Source organism: Ascaphus truei, chromosome 9, assembly GCF_040206685.1.
Source record: "Ascaphus truei isolate aAscTru1 chromosome 9, aAscTru1.hap1, whole genome shotgun sequence".
Classification (NCBI taxonomy): domain Eukaryota; kingdom Metazoa; phylum Chordata; class Amphibia; order Anura; family Ascaphidae; genus Ascaphus; species Ascaphus truei.
Genome location: NC_134491.1, coordinates 63,923,718 through 63,943,305, shown reverse-complemented (window position 1 = coordinate 63,943,305; position 19,588 = coordinate 63,923,718). Strand labels below are relative to the sequence as shown.

Sequence of the window (19,588 nt, the reverse complement as noted above, 5' to 3'; positions counted from 1 at the left end):
CCAGGGGTGGGCAACTCGAATCCTCAGGGGCCACCAACAGGTCAGGTTTTAAGTATATCCTTGCCTCAGCACAGTTGGTGCAGTCTTTGACTGAGCCACTGAATGAGCCACCTGTGCAGATGCAGGCATATCCTTAAAACCTGACCTGTTGGTGGTCCTTGAGGACTGGAGTTGCCCACCCCTGATCTTGCACCATCACACTTCAATCTTTAAAAAAGGCACAGCCTCAGTTAGCAGCGTGTTTGAGTTGCAAGAGAAAGTGCTTATCCACCTAACGCCTTCTGCTCCCCCTTTCAGTGGTTTGATTATTTGCAATACATTTAACAGCTTGCAAACTGCACGCAGATTTGTAAGCCCTCTGGCGCTGAGCAGTTGTCAGACCCCGCGTGGTGTCCCTCGGTTTGTTTGAGCCAAATGAAAAAAAACGCGGGAGGTTTCCACTGCATAAACTGAGCACTGCAAGGGTTAATATTAGGCAGCACTTTCTTTAAGGAAATGCTATAAAAAAAAAAAAAAACCCACGCCCCATGCTCGAACAGAAAATTCTACCTCTTCAGTACCGAAGTGGCCTACTGTGCTGAAGGGGTTAACACAAAGATGCTCCTTCTCTGTATATACCACTGACCGCTGCGTTAAGTTACCTGTGTGGTGCAATTGAGCAGTAAATATATGTCCGGGCCGGTTTCCACGGGTCGAGCAGACAAGTTGTTAAACGTGACACGTTTCATTTGAACAGCCTGGTCCCTTGTCACTTTGCAGCGTGTCGGGTTTTTTTTTTTTTTTGTCTTTTTAAAACAGGAAATTAAGAAAGCCACAATACGCAGCCCTTTTCCGCATCCTCTCTGCCTCCTTCCCTCTCTCACCCCACTGCTGGGGCAACTGCGGCAGCTGTTGGTCAAATTAAACTTGTGCTCCCAACTGTTTCTAGAGTGTAAGTTCTTTGGGGCAGAGACCTTCCAATTATTGTCTCAGTTTGTCTGAACATATACAGTATGTACTCTTTTGTCATACAATGTTATTGTCCTCTCTTTCAAATTGTACTGCGCTGTGGAATACGTCGGCCGCATACTAATAAAATATTATACTACGGTACTAATTATAATAATTTCTTCTCTGCCGGTAATGCACTGCGTTTAGGGCAGCAACGTGGCACTGCAGGGGGTGGATTACTCAACCCGGGTCCAGCGAATTCTTTACAAATTATATCACAACTGATGTGCCTAATATGGCAAGAAATTGTTAACGCATAGGAAGCAATACCTTGACTTGATAGATAGATAGATAGATAGATAGATAGATAGATAGATAGATAGATAGATAGATAGATAGATATAGAGGTATCGGTACCATGTTAAGCTTTAATAATCAAAAATGAATAGACGATACCGTTCTGTGGCTAACTAAATGCTTTTATTTGTGCGAGCTTTCGAGATACACTGATCTCTTCTTCCGGCGATGTTACAATGATATTACAATAAAAATCAATTTTTTGGCTTCATTCATTGTAACATCGCCGGAAGAAGAGATCAGTGTATCTCGAAAGCTCGCACAAATAAAAGCATCTCGCTTTCCACAGAACGGTATCGTCTATTCATTTTTGATTTTATATATATATATATATATATATATATATATATTTATATATAAAAAGAAAGAGAAAAAAGTAACCCGTATGGGAGCACTCAGGTATGCAAAAAATTAATTAATTTATTTATTTGACACAATGCAAAGAAGAATTAAATAAACAGTACATGATTAAAAACACTTAAAAAATAGGCATGGACCCCTGTCACGGTTGTTCCCTTTTAAGCACCAATTAACAACACTAGGGAACGACATGCATTGTCGACCCTATACATGAGTAGAATAGTGACTTAAACAACACTAGGGTAAATCAAATAATTCACAATGGGTTATTGGGTTCAAAAGGCACCTAAACAGAGCTAAAGATAATTCACATCACACACCAAGCGGTAGACTAGTCAAAATATCATTGACAGTCACCAGGCAACACACATCTGCATGAATATACAACAATCTTTTGACCAGTACCTTCAGCATAAATCCTATGTGGGAAAGGTGGTAAATTGGAATATGATCCCTGGGTGTGTGGAGTTGTGTGAGTAGTAATATAGCATGTGTAGGAAAATGCCTAATGGACACCTATTACATAACCCTGTGTAAGTAGTCAGTGCCCCTAATGAAAAAATAATAATGAAAGTCACAGTCCAGAAAAATAATTAGCATTGGTGCTGGGTAACATAGTTACGTGAGCCAGTGGGTCAGGGGTCCTGCCTAGCACCCCCACTCCGACGCGTTTCGTCCAGAGACTTTGACTAGGAGTGGTGAGGGGACTCAAGCTGTATGCTGTTTATATAGTGATGTTTTTCGCGCCAAAAATGGATGAGGGAGGCAAAGGCTGCAGGTGTTTGAATGTATTATTGCTTATGTGCCGTGTCTGCGTGTCAGACTGGCACGCACGAAGTCAGCTCTAATGGTATGCGCATGCGCGGCTTGTAAGTATTAGATCCTGCCTTTATATCCAATGCGCATGTACAGGATGTGATGTCCCAGTGTTTCCGCCTGATGTGATATTATACCGAGCGTCACGACACTTTATTTAGTGCGTGTCAGTTTGGACCGCACGTCGCGCATGCGCGCCAAGTGTACCTATTGATCCTTGCGATCCTGTATTATAGCGCTCGCCAAAATACCTGATTTAGCAATGATAATTGCCCATAGTCACATATGTACAGGCTTAAGGAGATAGATGTAAATAATGTTTACCAATTGTTAATGGAGCAAAATGCATTATTCGAAAGGAGACTAAAGAGTGCCATAAAGAAAGACCCATCTATGCGTGCTGCAACTGCGCACCCTAGTGTAACAAAGGCATATTAAATGCATATTGTCTAATCACAATGCGCTATATTTCATCAGTATTTGTACCAGATAACATAATACATCCAATATAATGCAGTACAAAAAGACCATTGAAAGCATGTGCAAATTGCATTAGTGGAATCATGATATGACAGAGTCCAGTGAATGGTAATTAGATCCAAGGTATCCAACTTGAAATACCTACTGTATTAATCCTGGACTGCGCCAGGTGTATATAGTCCAATTAAGTCCAAAGGTTAAAACGTTATGGCATCTATAGTTACGATGAGCGCATGGAAATAAACTCCTTCCACATAATTGCTGTTGATTTGTAGTGTCTCACTGATTTATTTGTCCATAGAGGTTTTACATTATTCTTTAGTGGATCCTATATATGCTTTTATCATAGGCAGATGTGCAGAACAAAGAGGGATTGAGAAACATTTACAACATGTATCAATCTAGTCAAACCAAGACGTGATCCATTGAATAGTTATTAGATCCATAGTATCCAACCTATAAATCCCATATATCCAGTAATTTGCCAGATGTGTTTGGACCAGGTATGTCCAAAATTGAAGTGTTCATTACACCTACGATTACGGCTTCTCCATGCTGCACCAATTCGCGGATTCATTCCACTGCTCCGTGGTGCATAGATCAAGCAGGGACCCTCCAGCACAGACATGAGAAGTCAGGATGATGCACTCCAAATTTCGTGGCCAATCTGGCCCCTGGTCGGTAAAGTCTCTAGTGTGAGGCAAGAAGAGGGAAAAAGGCAACTAAGAAAAAGACACTAATCAGACTGCCTGACCCCTTGCCCAAATCCCCAGAATCTATTGAAACCCTTACAGTAATAAACCTGTCAGATATTAGTCTAAGTGCAGACCAACTTAGTGTCTTACAGAAGGGCCTCTCTTTTAGTCCCACCATGTCAATGGACCTTTTTGAGTGGTCAAAAGACTTGCAGTTATTCTGTAGAAAATTACTTCTATACAAGTACTTCAACAAACCACATGACCCAGATCAAGACATGCCTCTATTTATGAATTGGAATGAACAGGAAATACTGGCGATAGGAGACCTCACTACACTACATTCTGAACAGGGTGTTGTCCCAGTAGACCAAAAAATGCTACTATCCAAAATTAAACCAAAATCCAGCTTTTGCCCACCATGGCAAGTGTGCCCACAGGTAGAAATCTACGCAAAATTAGTTACGGAAGACTTCAATAAGATCCATATTAAGAAAGGAGAACAGAATCTATCCAATGCTGAAAGACGAGCAATTGCAGAACTGCGCGAACTTAAAGAGGTGGAGATCAAGCCCAGCGATAAAGGGGGAAATGTGATCATATGGCCGAAGGTGATGTATGAGCGAGAAGTCTATAAACAACTTAAAGACACTAAGTGCTATGTTGAGCTGAGCAGGGATCCTACCATTCAGTTTAGGGAGGAACTCGAGAAGTTACTCCGAGCTGCCGTCTTAGACGGGATAATTACTCAGCACAACATGTATGCTTTGGTGACAAAATGTCCAGTTGTACCCACCTTCTATATATTACCCAAAATACACAAGAACCTCTCCCACCCCCCGGGAAGACCCATAGTATCAGGCATAGGAGGGTTGAGTGAGCCCATATGTAGATTTATTGACCTCTTTCTGCAATTGTCTGTTGAAACACTACCATCTTTTTTAAGGGACACAATGGATGTATTGTCTAAATTAGAGAATATCACGGTCGATGAAGGCGTTCTCCTCGCGACCTGTGATGTAGAATCTCTCTACACATGCATCCATCATAAAGATGGTCTAAAGGCAGCAAAGTTTTACCTATCTATGCAAAATCTTACAGGTGACCTAATTGAGCTGATCATCAATTTACTCAACTTTATATTGTCCCATAACTATTTCATCTTTAAACACAGATACTATTTGCAGAAAAGAGGCACTGCAATGGGCGCAACCTGTGCACCCTCCTATGCCAATCTTTTCCTGGGTTGGTGGGAGAGAGAGGTGGTCTTTACTGATGAGAACCAAATACATACACAGAATGTCCTATTGTGGTTGAGGTACATCGATGACGTGCTTGTCCTCTGGCGAGGCAATGCCGGTGGATTCAGTGCGTTTATCGGTGCCCTCAACCACAATGATCTAAACATTAGACTGACATTTCAGTCGAGTCCAACGAAAATTGAATTTTTGGACTTGACAATCAGTATTGGTGAGGGTGGAATACTATGTACTGACATTTTTAGAAAACACACTGCCACAAACTCAATTTTGCATGCCAAAAGCTTCCATCCCCACCACCAAGTGAAAGGTATCCCCACAAGCGAATTTCTGAGACTGAAGAGAAATGTCTCGTCAAGTCATGATTTTGACTTAAGATCAAGGGAAATGAAATTAAGATTCTTGCAACGAGGCTATAGCAAGACTATGGTCGAACGAGGGTACCGTAACAGCTTGAGTAAAACCCGCGCTTCCCTTTTGCGACCTAAGCCAAAAATGCGAGACAATAAAACGATCCGCTTTGTGGGGTCCTACAACCAGCAATGGCCATTATTACGCGGGGCGTTACAGCGACATTGGGGGGTATTGATGACTGATCCTGACCTGGTACAAGCCCTGGGCAAACAAGTCGTTATGACGAGCCGTCGGGCACCGAACTTCAAAGACACCCTAGTCAACAGTCATTATATCCCTCATGTCGACAAAACATTTTTGTCAACTACACCACGCATAGGCTTTGCCAAATGCTCAAAATGTTCGGCCTGCAAACATATGGAAAATAGACTGACATTTACAAATAGTCAAAAGACCCATGTTTATACAATTCGTTCAACACTAAACTGTAAATCTAAGGGGGTAATCTATTGTATACTTTGCCCCTGTGATTTACCATATGTAGGCATGACCACACGTGAACTCAGATTTCGGGTTTTGGAACATGTCAGGAACATCAAAAATGCGCAAAGGGACCTTGACGGATTTAAAAAAATCACAAGTGTCGCCAGGCATTTTTTGAATAAACATGCGGCGGATATCACGTTACTCAGGGCCTTTGCGCTTGACAAAGTCTCCCTTGGCATACGTGGAGGCGACCTGGAAAAAGCTCTCTTAAAAAAGGAGACCAGGTGGATAACACAAATCAACTCGATGATCCCGAGAGGTCTGAATGACTATATTGGCTATGCCATGTTTTTGTAACACACAATTGCTCTAATTTTATCTGCTCACAGCCAAATATTCCATAACTATCTTGATGAGTTCACTTACTGCTTGTATTTTGTCTAATCTTTTAGATACTGCATGCACATGTGAGGCTTGAGCTGGAGATTCTCCTGACCGGGGGCCAGATCGGCCGTGACATTCCGGGGTGCACTGTCCTGATTTCTGGATGCCTGTGCAGGAGGGTCTCTGCATGGTCTATGCACTACGTAGCAGTGGACCGCATCTACGAATCGGCGCAGCATGGAGAAGTCGCAACTGCAGACACTGCATGTATGCACGTGCCTCACACTAGAGACTTTACCGACCAGGGGCCAGATTGGCCACGAAATTTGGAGTGCATCATCCTGACTTCTCATGTCTGTGCTGGAGGGTCCCTGCTTGATCTATGCACCACGGAGCAGTGGAATGAATCCGCGAATTGGTGCAGCATGGAGAAGCCGTAATCGTAGGTGTAATGAACACTTCAATTTTGGACATACCTGGTCCAAACACATCTGGCAAATTACTGGATATATGGGATTTATAGGTTGGATACTATGGATCTAATAACTATTCAATGGATCACGTCTTGGTTTGACTAGATTGATACATGTTGTAAATGTTTCTCAATCCCTCTTTGTTCTGCACATCTGCCTATGATAAAAGCATATATAGGATCCACTAAAGAATAATGTAAAACCTCTATGGACAAATAAATCAGTGAGACACTACAAATCAACAGCAATTATGTGGAAGGAGTTTATTTCCATGCGCTCATCGTAACTATAGATGCCATAACGTTTTAACCTTTGGACTTAATTGGACTATATACACCTGGCGCAGTCCAGGATTAATACAGTAGGTATTTCAAGTTGGATACCTTGGATCTAATTACCATTCACTGGACTCTGTCATATCATGATTCCACTAATGCAATTTGCACATGCTTTCAATGGTCTTTTTGTACTGCATTATATTGGATGTATTATGTTATCTGGTACAAATACTGATGAAATATAGCGCATTGTGATTAGACAATATGCATTTAATATGCCTTTGTTACACTAGGGTGCGCAGTTGCAGCACGCATAGATGGGTCTTTCTTTATGGCACTCTTTAGTCTCCTTTCGAATAATGCATTTTGCTCCATTAACAATTGGTAAACATTATTTACATCTATCTCCTTAAGCCTGTACATATGTGACTATGGGCAATTATCATTGCTAAATCAGGTATTTTGGCGAGCGCTATAATACAGGATCGCAAGGATCAATAGGTACACTTGGCGCGCATGCGCGACGTGCGGTCCAAACTGACACGCACTAAATAAAGTGTCGTGACGCTCGGTATAATATCACATCAGGCGGAAACACTGGGACATCACATCCTGTACATGCGCATTGGATATAAAGGCAGGATCTAATACTTACAAGCCGCGCATGCGCATACCATTAGAGCTGACTTCGTGCGTGCCAGTCTGACACGCAGACACGGCACATAAGCAATAATACATTCAAACACCTGCAGCCTTTGCCTCCCTCATCCATTTTTGGCGCGAAAAACATCACTATATAAACAGCATACAGCTTGAGTCCCCTCACCACTCCTAGTCAAAGTCTCTGGACGAAACGCGTCGGAGTGGGGGTGCTAGGCAGGACCCCTGACCCACTGGCTCACGTAACTATGTTACCCAGCACCAATGCTAATTATTTTTCTGGACTGTGACTTTCATTATTATTTTTTCATTAGGGGCACTGACTACTTACACAGGGTTATGTAATAGGTGTCCATTAGGCATTTTCCTACACATGCTATATTACTACTCACACAACTCCACACACCCAGGGATCATATTCCAATTTACCACCTTTCCCACATAGGATTTATGCTGAAGGTACTGGTCAAAAGATTGTTGTATATTCATGCAGATGTGTGTTGCCTGGTGACTGTCAATGATATTTTGACTAGTCTACCGCTTGGTGTGTGATGTGAATTATCTTTAGCTCTGTTTAGGTGCCTTTTGAACCCAATAACCCATTGTGAATTATTTGATTTACCCTAGTGTTGTTTAAGTCACTATTCTACTCATGTATAGGGTCGACAATGCATGTCGTTCCCTAGTGTTGTTAATTGGTGCTTAAAAGGGAACAACCGTGACAGGGGTCCATGCCTATTTTTTAAGTGTTTTTAATCATGTACTGTTTATTTAATTCTTCTTTGCATTGTGTCAAATAAATAAATTAATTAATTTTTTGCATACCTGAGTGCTCCCATACGGGTTACTTTTTTCTCTTTCTTTTTATATTATCCACAACCCGTGAGCACCGCCAAACCTTACCTATGTAAGACAAACAGGATATTTCTTTGGCTTATGGTGGCATAACTCATGTAAAAAGTAGATGCGAGGTTTTCCTTTCCCATCCCTCCCCCTTGTTTTTTCCTTCGTTATTTGAATATATTTATATATATATATATATTTATATATATATAATAACTTTTCCCACCACCCTAAGTGAGATCATATAGCTACCAGTGTATTCTGGTGCGGTGCATACCTGTTTGGTAGAACAGAAGGCCCTGAGAACTCAGCGATGGTATGGGGAGGCATTAGGACAGGCTCTCAGTGATGATCCTTATAGCGCAGCGCCTCCAGCTGGTGCGGATCCTGGTGCAGCCAGGATGGTCTGCACTGGCAACTCAGATAGTGGCCCAGTCAAGTAGCAACAACAGATGAATTCAACTGGGTCTTTATTAGCAGCATACATGTAGTCATACCAGGCACATTCCCTGAAGTAGTGCCCACAGGGCTTGCGGCCCTGCAGTCCACCGGGTTCTCACCTTTTGAGCTTCTATATGATTGCGGGTTCCATGGACCGTTTGACCTGTTCTGTGAGGGATGGGAAGGGAAGACTACTACTACTGATGCTTCTGTGCTACAGTATGTGGTAACTCTCAGAGACCGGCTAGACCCACTCAAGGGGTTAGCACAGGCTAAGCTCAGGGATGATCAGACCAAGCAGAAGACTTGGTATGATCAAAATGCCCGCAATAGAGAGTTCATCCCTGCCTGGAAAATAACGCATTGCACTCGGGCAGAAAACAGTCACAAACCTCAATACACCCGAGTATACCCGAATTCGTGGGACTAGCCGAGCTCGAATAAAGTGTGTCGCCAGTGTATATACGGTTCTCCGGTGGATGAAGAGTGCAACTATGTTGTACAGTTAGATCAGGGAGACATAGGCCTTATCACATTAATATGTTGAAGGAGTACTTTCAGACTGCGGCATCAGTGCTGGCTATCTGTAGCCCACCAATGGAGGACCCGGCGAGCCCAGCTCTGCCCGACCTCCTTGTGGAAGCTAGGCAAGGGGGCACAGTAGAGCAGGTAGGGATAGGTCCCCTGCTTGAGGAACCCCCGCGAGTCCAGGCACAAACTATGCTAGACTAGTACAAGGACCTGTTCACTGGTAAGCCAGGCAGGACCCATATCACTGATAACCCAGTCCACACCGGGGATCAGAGGCCTCTGCATTAAGAATGCCTATCAGGTATCAGCAGAGGTGAAGCATAGAATAGAGGACAAGGTAGAAGAGATGCTGGCCCTAGGGGTAATTGTACCTTGTAAGAGTCCTTGGGCTTCACCGGTAGTCCAGGTACCTAAGAAGGACGGGACCACGGTTCTGTGTGGACTCCCGGCAGCTCAACGCTCAGACGGTGTCGATTGCCTATCCCATGGACAAGCTGCTAGATTTGCTCACGGGGGGCATCTAACTATCTAGTCAGGATGGCAGAGGTACTGTATCATGGGCATAGAGTAGAAGGGGGGCATCTCAAGCCGGAGCCGGCTAAGATAGAGGCAATTCTCGAGTGGCCAGTGCCCCGAACAAAGTAGCAGGTTATGGCTTTTTTAGGCACAGCTGTCTACTATAGGAAGTTTGTCCCCCAGTACAGTGCCCTGGCCAGAAAAAACTCTTGGTTCTGTGTACCTGGTCTCCCGCATTCCAGGCTCTGAAGTCTGCCCTGAATAGCACAACCATCCTGACAGCCCCTGACTACAGCAAGCGGTTCGTGTTGCAGACTGATGCCTCTGACTATGATGTCGGTGCTGTACTAAGCCAAGTAGGCGAGGATGGTGGAGAGTACCCAATCGTCTACCTGAGCCGCAAGCTGTTGCCTCGGGAGGTGGCTTATGCCACCATCGAGAAAGAGTGCCTAGCAATCGTGTGGCCACTGAAGAAGCTCCAGTCCTACCTGTGTGGTAGAGCTTTTACAGTGATCACTGATCACAATCACTTCAGCTGGTTACAGAGGGCGTCGGGGGAGAATAGCAAACTTCTGCGCTGCACGTCGGCATGTGACAAATTATATTGTGACGCAGGAGGAGAGATGATGCTGCTGCTTGGGGTGAGCAGTGGTGCAGTCCTGCGCCGGCCAAGGGACTCCCCAGCTCCCTCCCCTCCTGTCGAAGGAAAGTTGGGTCTCAGCATCGACAGGAGATGGGAGAGTAGGGAGCATGGGGCCCCTGGCCACTGCCTTGCCCTAACATCCCTGCATATATACCGTGGATATATGTGGGAGTCACTGGCTGCCTAGTTTCTGAGCCAGTATGATACATTTAAAATTAGAAATTAATTAAATTCAATTACAAATCTGCTAGCATGCCCCTGCGAATGCTGCCTAAGGCTGCGTCCATAGGACTGCAGCCGTGCGGAGGCGCGCGGAGGCTGGGGGAAAGCGCGTGCTTTCCCTGGCCTTGGTCCGCACGCCGTCCAGGGGCGTGTTGGGGGGGGGGGGGGGGGGGAAAGGAGGCCTGTGACGTCACGGAGCTGGTTCGCCCTCATTGGGCAAACCGCTCACGTGACCGGCCCTGCGCTCCCGTGAGCGCGAAAATCTATAATTTGAATAAGACCTACTCTTCCGCACGCTTGCAGAAGCGTGCGCGAGCCCCTGCTAAAGCCGCTCTCATTGCGGCTGCAGGGGCTCACTGAGAAGCGTCACTTATAGTGCCGACGGCAGCGACAGCGACACGACGGCAACGGTGACGTCACGCTGCGGTCGCTGGAAAAATCAAATTCACTTGATTTCCACCGATCGCGACCAAGCCATCGCTCCGTTTCTACTATAAGTGCACGCGATTGCGGCAACATATTTGTTTTGCCGCGACGTCGCGTCGCCTGCACTATAAGCGCAGCCTTAGTTCATTAACACTGAAAAATAAAAGCAAAAACAGAAATAGCCTTTTTTTAGATCAATGTCAATGTTTTTCAAAATAGCAAGAAAAATGGTTGTCCATGTGCAAGTTTTTTTTAGAATATTTGCACAAAAATGTTTGAAACTAATTGGAACGCGCACATTCAAACTCAATTTGGTATCAAACCCAAAAGGCGCAGTTGGTAAACTCAGGTTCCCTGTTTCCTGGTGCACGATTCTGTATTATTTTCTGCTTCGTGTCTCTTTTAGGGGAATGGTCGGAAGTAATTCCTTCTTCTTGAGCTTCCCTATGTCGTAACTCTGGAGTAGGAGGTACTCTAGGAATGTGGGAGCCCAGTCACGGAGAAGAAGTGGTATCTTGGTGGCTTGGTACTGGTAATAAACTTCCCTTTGTCGAAGGGCTCCACCTTTGATGATCTCCAACGCACACTCCTCCTTCGGAGCTGGCGGTTGCCGGATCACACCCGCCACTGTATTTAAAGCTGTGTCTGGAAGGTTGGATCAGAGAAATGTCATTACAAGCGAAGTTCTTTCTTCCAATAATTTAGTATTAGCACTTCTCATCAGATCAATATTTATTATGTCTATAAAAAGCAGCATATATGTTCAGCGATACATTAATAGAAACATGCAAACTCACACACACACACACACACGTGTGTGGTGTACACACATATACATTTACACGCCCGGGGCGTGTGGATTTAACCTCCGGGCGAGTAAATATTGGCCCAAGCAGCACACGTGTTTGTTTTTTTAAATTTCCCTGCTCGCGCTGGGGAAAAAAAAAACTCCCCCTACCTGACAGCTGATTGGCGCGCGCTCCCAGGCTTTGAGGGAGCGCGGCCAGGCCGTATATGAGCCCGCTCCCAACGAGCAGCCATTCTTTTCCCATGGAGGACACAGTAAGTACTATCTGTGCCTTCCCCCTGTCCCCGGCGCTCCCGCTGCCCTCAGTTATGGGGGTGGTAGCGGGGGTGTTCTCCTGTCCCCGGCGCTCCCCCCCCGTGACAGTCCCTCAGGTCCCCGCTTCACCCCGATCCCCGTGTCAGCCCGCGGGGCCGGGAGATTGGAGCGGGGATGCCCCTCAGGTCCCCGCTTCACCCCGATCCCCGTGTCAGCCCGCGGGGCCGGGAGATTGGAGCGGGGATGTCCCCTCAGGTCCCCGCTTCACCCCGATCCCCGTGTCAGCCCGCAGGGCCAGGAGATTGGAGCGGGGATGACACTCAGGTCCCCACTTCACCCCGATCCCCGTGTCAGCCCGCGGGCCGGGAGATTGGAGCGGGGATGCCCCTCAGGTCCCCGCTTCACCCCGATCCCTGTGTCAGCCCGCGGGGCCGGGAGATTGGAGCGGGGATGCCCCTCAGGTCCCCGCTTCACCCCGATCCCCGTGTCAGCCCGCGGGCCGGGAGATTGGAGCGGGGATGCCCCTCAGGTCCCCGCTTCACCCCGATCCCCGTGTCAGCCCGCGGACCGGGAGATTGGAGCGGGGATGCTCCTCAGGTCCCCGATTCACCCCCCACGTCCCCGGCGGTCCCGCTGCCTGCATGAGGTGGTAGCGGGGGGGATTTCTTCCCCCCACGTGCCCAGCGCTCCCGCTGGGCAGGAGATTGGCGCGGGAGGAGGGGGAGGGAGGGTGGTGTTGCTGGTCGCGGCCTTTCTTCTCTTCCGACCTCCCCCCGTGTGTGTGTAGAGTGAGAGAGTGTGTATGTGTGTGTGTGTGTGTGTGTGTGTGTGTGTGTGTGTGTATATATGGGAGAGAAAGTGTGTGTGTGTATATGGGAGTGTGTGTGTGTGTTTATATGGTGTGTATATGGGAGTGTATGAGTGTGTGTTTGTATGTATGTATATATATGGGAGAGAAAGCGTGTATGTATATGGGGGAGTGTGTGTGTATATGGGGGAGTGTGTGTGTATATGGGGGAGTGTGTGTGTATATGGGGGAGTGTGTGTATATGGGGGAGTGTGTGTGTGTGTGTATATGGGGGAGGGTGTGTGTGTGTATATATGGGTGTGTGTGTGTGTGTATATGGGTGTGTATGTGTGTATATGGGGGAGTGTGTGTGTGTGTATATGGGTGTGTGTGTGTGTGTGTGTGTATATGGGGGAGTGTGTGTGTGTGTGTGTGTGTGTATGGGGGAGTGTGTGTGTGTGTGTGTATGGGGGAGTGTGTATGTGTGTGTATCTGTGTATATATAGGGGAGTGTGTGTGTGTGTGTGTATATGGGGGAGTGTGTGTGTGTGTGTGTGTGTGTATATGGGGGAGTGTGTGTGTGGGTGTGTGTGTGTGTGTGTGTGTGTATATGGGGGAGTGTGTGTGTGTGTGTGTGTGTGTGTATATGAGGGAGTGTGTGTGTGTTTGTGTGTATATGGGGGAGAGTGTGTGTATATGGGTGTGTGTGTGTGTATGGGGGAGTGTGTGTGTGTGTGTGTATATGGGGGAGTGTGTGTATATGGGTGTGTGTGTGTGTGTATATGGGGGAGTGTGTGTGTTTGTGTGTGTGTGTGTGTGTATATGGGGGAGTGTGTGTGTGTGTGTGTATATGGGGGAGTGTGTGTGTGTGTGTATATGGGGGAGTGTGTGTGTGTGTATATGGGGGAGTGTGTGTGTATATGGGTGAGTGTGTGTGTCTGTGTGTGTGTATATGGGGGAGTGTGTGTGTGTGTATATGGGTGTGTGTGTGTGTATATGGGGGAGTGTGTGTGTGTATGGGGGAGTGTGTGTGCGTGTGTGTGTATATGGGGGAGTGTGTGTGTGTGTGTGTGTGTGTATATGGTGGAGTGTGTGTGTGTATGGGGGAGTGTTTGTGTGTGTGTGTATATGGTGGAGTGTGTGTATGGGGGAGTGTGTGTGTGTATATGGGTGAGTGTGTGTATGAGGGCGTGTGTGTGTGTATGGGTGTGTGTGTGTGTATGGGGGAGTGTGTGTGTGTGTATGGGGGAGTGTGTGTGTGTGTATATATGGGGGAGTGTGTGTGTGTGTGTGTGTGTGTGTGTTTGTATGGGTGTGTGTGTGTGTATATGGTGGAGTGTGTGTATGGGGGAGTGTGTGTGTGTGTATATATGGGTGTGTGTGTGTGTGTATGTGTGTATGGGGGAGTGTGTGTGTGTGTATGGGGGAGTGTGTGTGTGTATGGGGGAGTGTGTGTGTGTGTATGGGGGAGTGTGTGTGTGTGTGTGTGTATATATGGGGGAGTGGGTGTGTGTGTATATGGGGGAGTGTGTGTGTGTGTATATGGGGGAGTGTGTGTGTGTGTGTATATGGGGGAGTGTGTGTGTGTGTATATCGGGCAGTGTGTTTGTGTATATGGGTGTGTGTGTGTGTGTATGATGGAGTGTGTGTGTATGGGGGTGTGTGTGTATATGGGGGAGTGTGTGTGTGTGTGTATATATGGTGGAGTGTGTGTGTGTGTGTTTGTGTGTGTATATGGGGGAGTGTGTGTGTGTATGTGTGTGTATGGGGGAGTGTGTGTGTGTGTGTATATGGGGGAGTGTGTGTGTGTGTGTGTGTATATGGGGGAGTGTGTGTGTGTGTGTGTGTGTATATGGGGGAGTGTGTGTGTGTGTATATGGGGGAGTGTGTGTGTGTGTGTGTATATGGGGGAGTGTGTGTGTGTGTGTGTGTGTATGGGGGAGTGTGTGTGTATATGGGGGAGTGTATGTGTGTATATGGGGGAGTGTGTGTGTGTGTATGGGGGAGTGTGTGTGTGTGTATATGGGGGAGTGTGTGTGTGTGTATATGGTAGAGTGTGTGTGTGTGTATGTATATGGGTGTGTGTGTATATGGGTGTGTGTATGGGTGTGTGTCTGTGTGTGTGTGTGTGTGTGTGTGTATATGGGTGTGAGTGTGTGTATATGGGTGTGTGTGTGTGTGTGTGTGTGTGTGTGTGTGTGTGTGTGTGTGTGTGTGTGTGTGTGTGTGTGTGTGTGTGTGTGTGTGTGTGTGTGTAGAATACCAGAGGTACCCCCCCATCAGTCAGTCCCCCACCCATCTCCTCCCTGTCTCTCTCTCACCCACACTCTCTCCTGTCTCTCTCTCACCCACACTCTCTCCTGTCTCTCTCTCACCCACACTCTCTCCTGTCTCTCTCTCACCCACACTCTCTCCTGTCTCTCTCTCACCCACACTCTCTCCTGTCTCTCTCTCACCCACACTCTCTCCTGTCTCTCTCTCACCCACACTCTCTCCTGTCTCTCTCTCACCCACACTCTCTCCTGTCTCTCTCTCACCCACACTCTCTCCTGTCTCTCTCTCACCCACACTCTCTCCTGTCTCTCTCTCACCCACACTCTCTCCTGTCTCTCTCTCACCCACACTCTCTCCTGTCTCTCTCTCACCCACACTCTCTCCTGTCTCTCTCTCACCCACATTCTCTCCTGTCTCTCTCTCACCCACACTCTCTCCTGTCTCTCTCTCACCCACACTCTCTCCTGTCTCTCTCTCACCCACACTCTCTCCTGTCTCTCTCTCACCCACACTCTCTCCTGTATCTCTCTCACCCACACTCTCTCCTGTCTCTCTCTCACCCACACTCTCTCCTGTCTCTCTCTCACCCACACTCTCTCCTGTCTCTCTCTCACCCACACTCTCTCCTGTCTCTCTCTCACCCACACTCTCTCCTGTCTCTCTCTCACCCACACTCTCTCCTGTCTCTCTCTCACCCACACTCTCTCCTGTCTCTCTCTCACCCACACTCTCTCCTGTCTCTCTCTCACCCACACTCTCTCCTGTCTCTCTCTCACCCACATTCTCTCCTGTCTCTCTCTCACCCACATTCTCTCCTGTCTCTCTCTCACCCACACTCTCTCCTGTCTCTCTCTCACCCACACTCTCTCCTGTCTCTCTCTCACCCACACTCTCTCTGTCTCTCACCCACACTCTCTCTGTCTCTCACCCACACTCTCTCTGTCTCTCACCCACACTCTCTCTGTCTCTCACCCACACTCTCTCTGTCTCACACCCACACTCTCTGTCTCACACTCTGGATCTGGATATCTTATTTACCCTGTATATCTTAACTGCCCTATACTACACCGACATAACTTATACTGCTTTCTTCCAGATCTGACTCAAGCTTCACCAGGAAACATCGGAACCCCCCTAACCCAGAAGACAGGTAAGGAACACCTCCCCTCCAATGTATTACATTGTGGAAATGAAGGTACCTGGACATTGAGGGACTGCGGATCAGGTAAGATCCCAGGCGGGATTGCGGCTTTAGCTATTGTGAAGCGGGGGCGTCCAGACACTGGTTAAGGGGTTCAGAAAACTAGTCATTCACATCTGGCTTTTATTTCTAGATCCGACATATACACACACACACACACACACACACACACACACACACACACACACACACACACACACACACACACACACACACACACACACACACACACACACACACACACACACACACACACACACACACACACACACACACACACACACACACACACACCAAGGACTAATTGTAGTATAATGTAATACAATAAATACATTTATGTCAAAAACGAATGTTGTCCTGACTAGGAATTTATTAAATGTATTTTATTTATATATTTTATTTTAAAGCGGAGTTGGGGGCGGGACTAGGGTTGGTGGCGGGACTAGGCGGGGTGGGGGCGAGACTAGGTGGCGAGTAGATTTTTTGGTTGGGCGAGTAGATTTTTGGGTGATTTGTCGAACACTGTATATAGTGAATGGTCAACTTCATCACTGTGTGGCAGCAGACCACTCCCTAGCTGGTAGGCTGTAGGTAATTTGGCTCCTGAGCTCTTTAAAAGGCAGGAATTTACACACAGTCAGTGCTTCCAGATCCTGCAGGGGCAGGTTCACGCTTCCCACGGGGAAGCCCTAGGAGCTTAATGGAATTCCACAAAGACTACCGGTTCCAGAGCCTGCAGAGACAGGTCAAGAGGCAGCGGCGATAGCCCAGAAGGGTGTGCCTGGGACTGCAGGACCATGCGGCTGGGAACAAGGTGAGCCACCGGAAATCAAGCTGCCCAGAAAGATGTGCCTGGGACAAGACTTGGACTCTTCACTCTTACCCCAGTCAGGAGAAAGCTGGGAGCCCACAAATAAAATGTACCTGAACATGACTGTGTTTCATATAGTTGGTAAGGGGCTTAGCCCTCCAACCGGTAGTTAGGGTCTAACAACGGTGTTAGTTAGCGCTCTCAGAGAGAAACTAGGTGTTTTTTTTTATTGTTGTTTTGTTTAATGCCTTTAATAATGAACCTACAAACAGATTCTAATGCTTCCTGTCTATAACGTGAGAGCAAAGTGGCCACGTTGTCACAGTATACACACACACACACACACACACACACACACACACACACACACACACACACACACACACACACACACACACACACACACACACACACACACACACACACACACACACACACACACACATATACAGTATGTATATATACATGTATGTAAAGCCCCTTCAATGGGGTTACCAGGTTTCTGTGAGGGGTTAATAGCGGGATAGTATATGCTGAGCCCTACCCTGTTTTTCCAGAGGATACTGATGTCACAAGGTAGTATATAAGGTAGGAAAAAAGTTCTGGAGGACAAGAGGCGTGGAGCCTCGGGGAGTGTTGATAGGGATGATGTCTAAAGTACTAGAAGAGATCAGGCCCCCTTATTTATTTTGTTATTGTCATGACGATATCATAAGATATTAAGTATTTAAATCAGTCTGATGGTTCAGGGGTTAATGTGGTTACCATGTGTCTTTAAAATACAAGATATTAAGTTTATGACCGGTCAAGATGTTTCCTGTGCAGATCTACAAAGAGGACTTAATTGGGTGGGTATCACTGATGGTCCACTAAAGTACAATATGTGTTGTATGGGACTGAGGGAATCTAGAGATAAGGGCATTTGTTTAGCCAGAGATGAGATTAAATTATGTCTCTCCTGGCATTTTTATAAACAAAGGCATTCCTGGAAGGGTTGTAGAGAGTGCCAAGGGGTGTGACTAACTCTACCATTCAAAAGATATCAAATATTGAATCCGGGACCTGACACATACTCTGAATCCTAACGTTTAGATATTTGTAATCATTTCAAGGAGATGAGTGTCATGAGGCCAAACACATGAGGTCCTCAAGGTAGTCAGGGACAGATATCCAATTGTCACTCAAATTTAGGAGCACACCCGTCAAAATGAGTAATTACATTCAGCAAACTCGTGTGAATCAATTGATATTATTCACGTATATCTATGTGTTATATGAAAGACCTCCTATCTTCATTTCTCTATCTATGCAACTTTTTAAAGGTATTTTTAGGAGAGTTTGTTTTTCCAAGTCATAAAACTGTCAGCAAGTAGCGGATTTATGACAGGGGTGGACTTATAGTGTTCCCAAAGAAGGGGTCAGAATAAACAGCCCTACTTTTTAATTATAAACTGGAATTCAACAAGGCGTGTTTTGGGATCAGACACGTGAATGTTCATCCCATACTACAGTGATCTCTCTGGGAAAAACCTATCACATATGGTAACGTACTGTATCGGGATTTCTATTTTATGTTTTATTATTTTAAGAAACTGTTCTGCATTTATCATAATTGTATATTCTTGTAATAATCTTTTTCTGTAATCTAAAGCACTATATATATATATCATTTAATTATTGATGCTTTCAGCTCTGAATTAACTGTTGCATGCTTTGTAGAGAGTATTTAAATTTTCGGACAGATTTTGCTACAACAGATTTTTGCGTGTTAAGTGCATAGTTTTTTCTATAATAAACAGGGCCCTGAGACCCTGGCAGATATATTAATTAACATATTTTTGCATATTTCTTGGGTGGTGGAAGCAGATAGATATGATGGCAATTGAGTAAGGAGTTAATATTTACTTACTGACAGTACCTTACGCAGGAGAAAGGGGGGTTGGCTAGAGTAGCTGTGTGTAATAACCCTGGTTGTATATCTAAGTCACCTGCTCACTTGTGTACTGTTCATGACAGGTGATGATATATTGGGATGGTTTGAGGGGAGATATTGTTCAAATTAGGGACCTTTGCGAAGCTAAAAAGTGGGTCAGTGAGAGAATTGTGTATTAACCATTGTCCTGTATGCAGGTCACGTGCTCACAGGTGTGCCATACATGACAGTTATAGATAGGGACAGTGCCCTTATAGCAAGGATCCCAAGTAAAGGGCCAACAGAGACAAACAGGTACCGCATAAAGAGAAACAGACTCGCCACAGTGGGCGATATATGGAGAGATCCCCATATATCACCGGGTC

General features: G+C 46.2%; 2 protein-coding genes across 5 annotated transcripts in view; both read right to left on the bottom strand.

The window, feature by feature from the left end:
• TRAF3IP3 (TRAF3 interacting protein 3) overlaps positions 1 to 772 on the bottom strand; it is a 35,381-nt gene extending 34,609 nt beyond the window's left edge. For 3 of the 4 annotated variants that reach the window (XM_075615245.1, XM_075615241.1, XM_075615248.1), the window contains exon 1: positions 642 to 772. The gene's annotated coding sequence lies outside the window, so the exon portion shown is untranslated. The remainder of the gene's footprint in view (positions 1 to 641) is intronic. The other variant, XM_075615246.1, reaches the window with a different exon arrangement.
• Positions 773 to 8,828: 8,056 nt separating this feature from the next.
• LOC142503157 (11-beta-hydroxysteroid dehydrogenase 1-like) overlaps positions 8,829 to 19,588 on the bottom strand; it is a 31,014-nt gene continuing 20,254 nt past the window's right edge. The window contains exon 6 of the mRNA XM_075615239.1: positions 8,829 to 11,799. Coding sequence (XP_075471354.1) covers positions 11,534 to 11,799 — 266 coding nt within the window. The 3' untranslated portion in view covers positions 8,829 to 11,533. The remainder of the gene's footprint in view (positions 11,800 to 19,588) is intronic.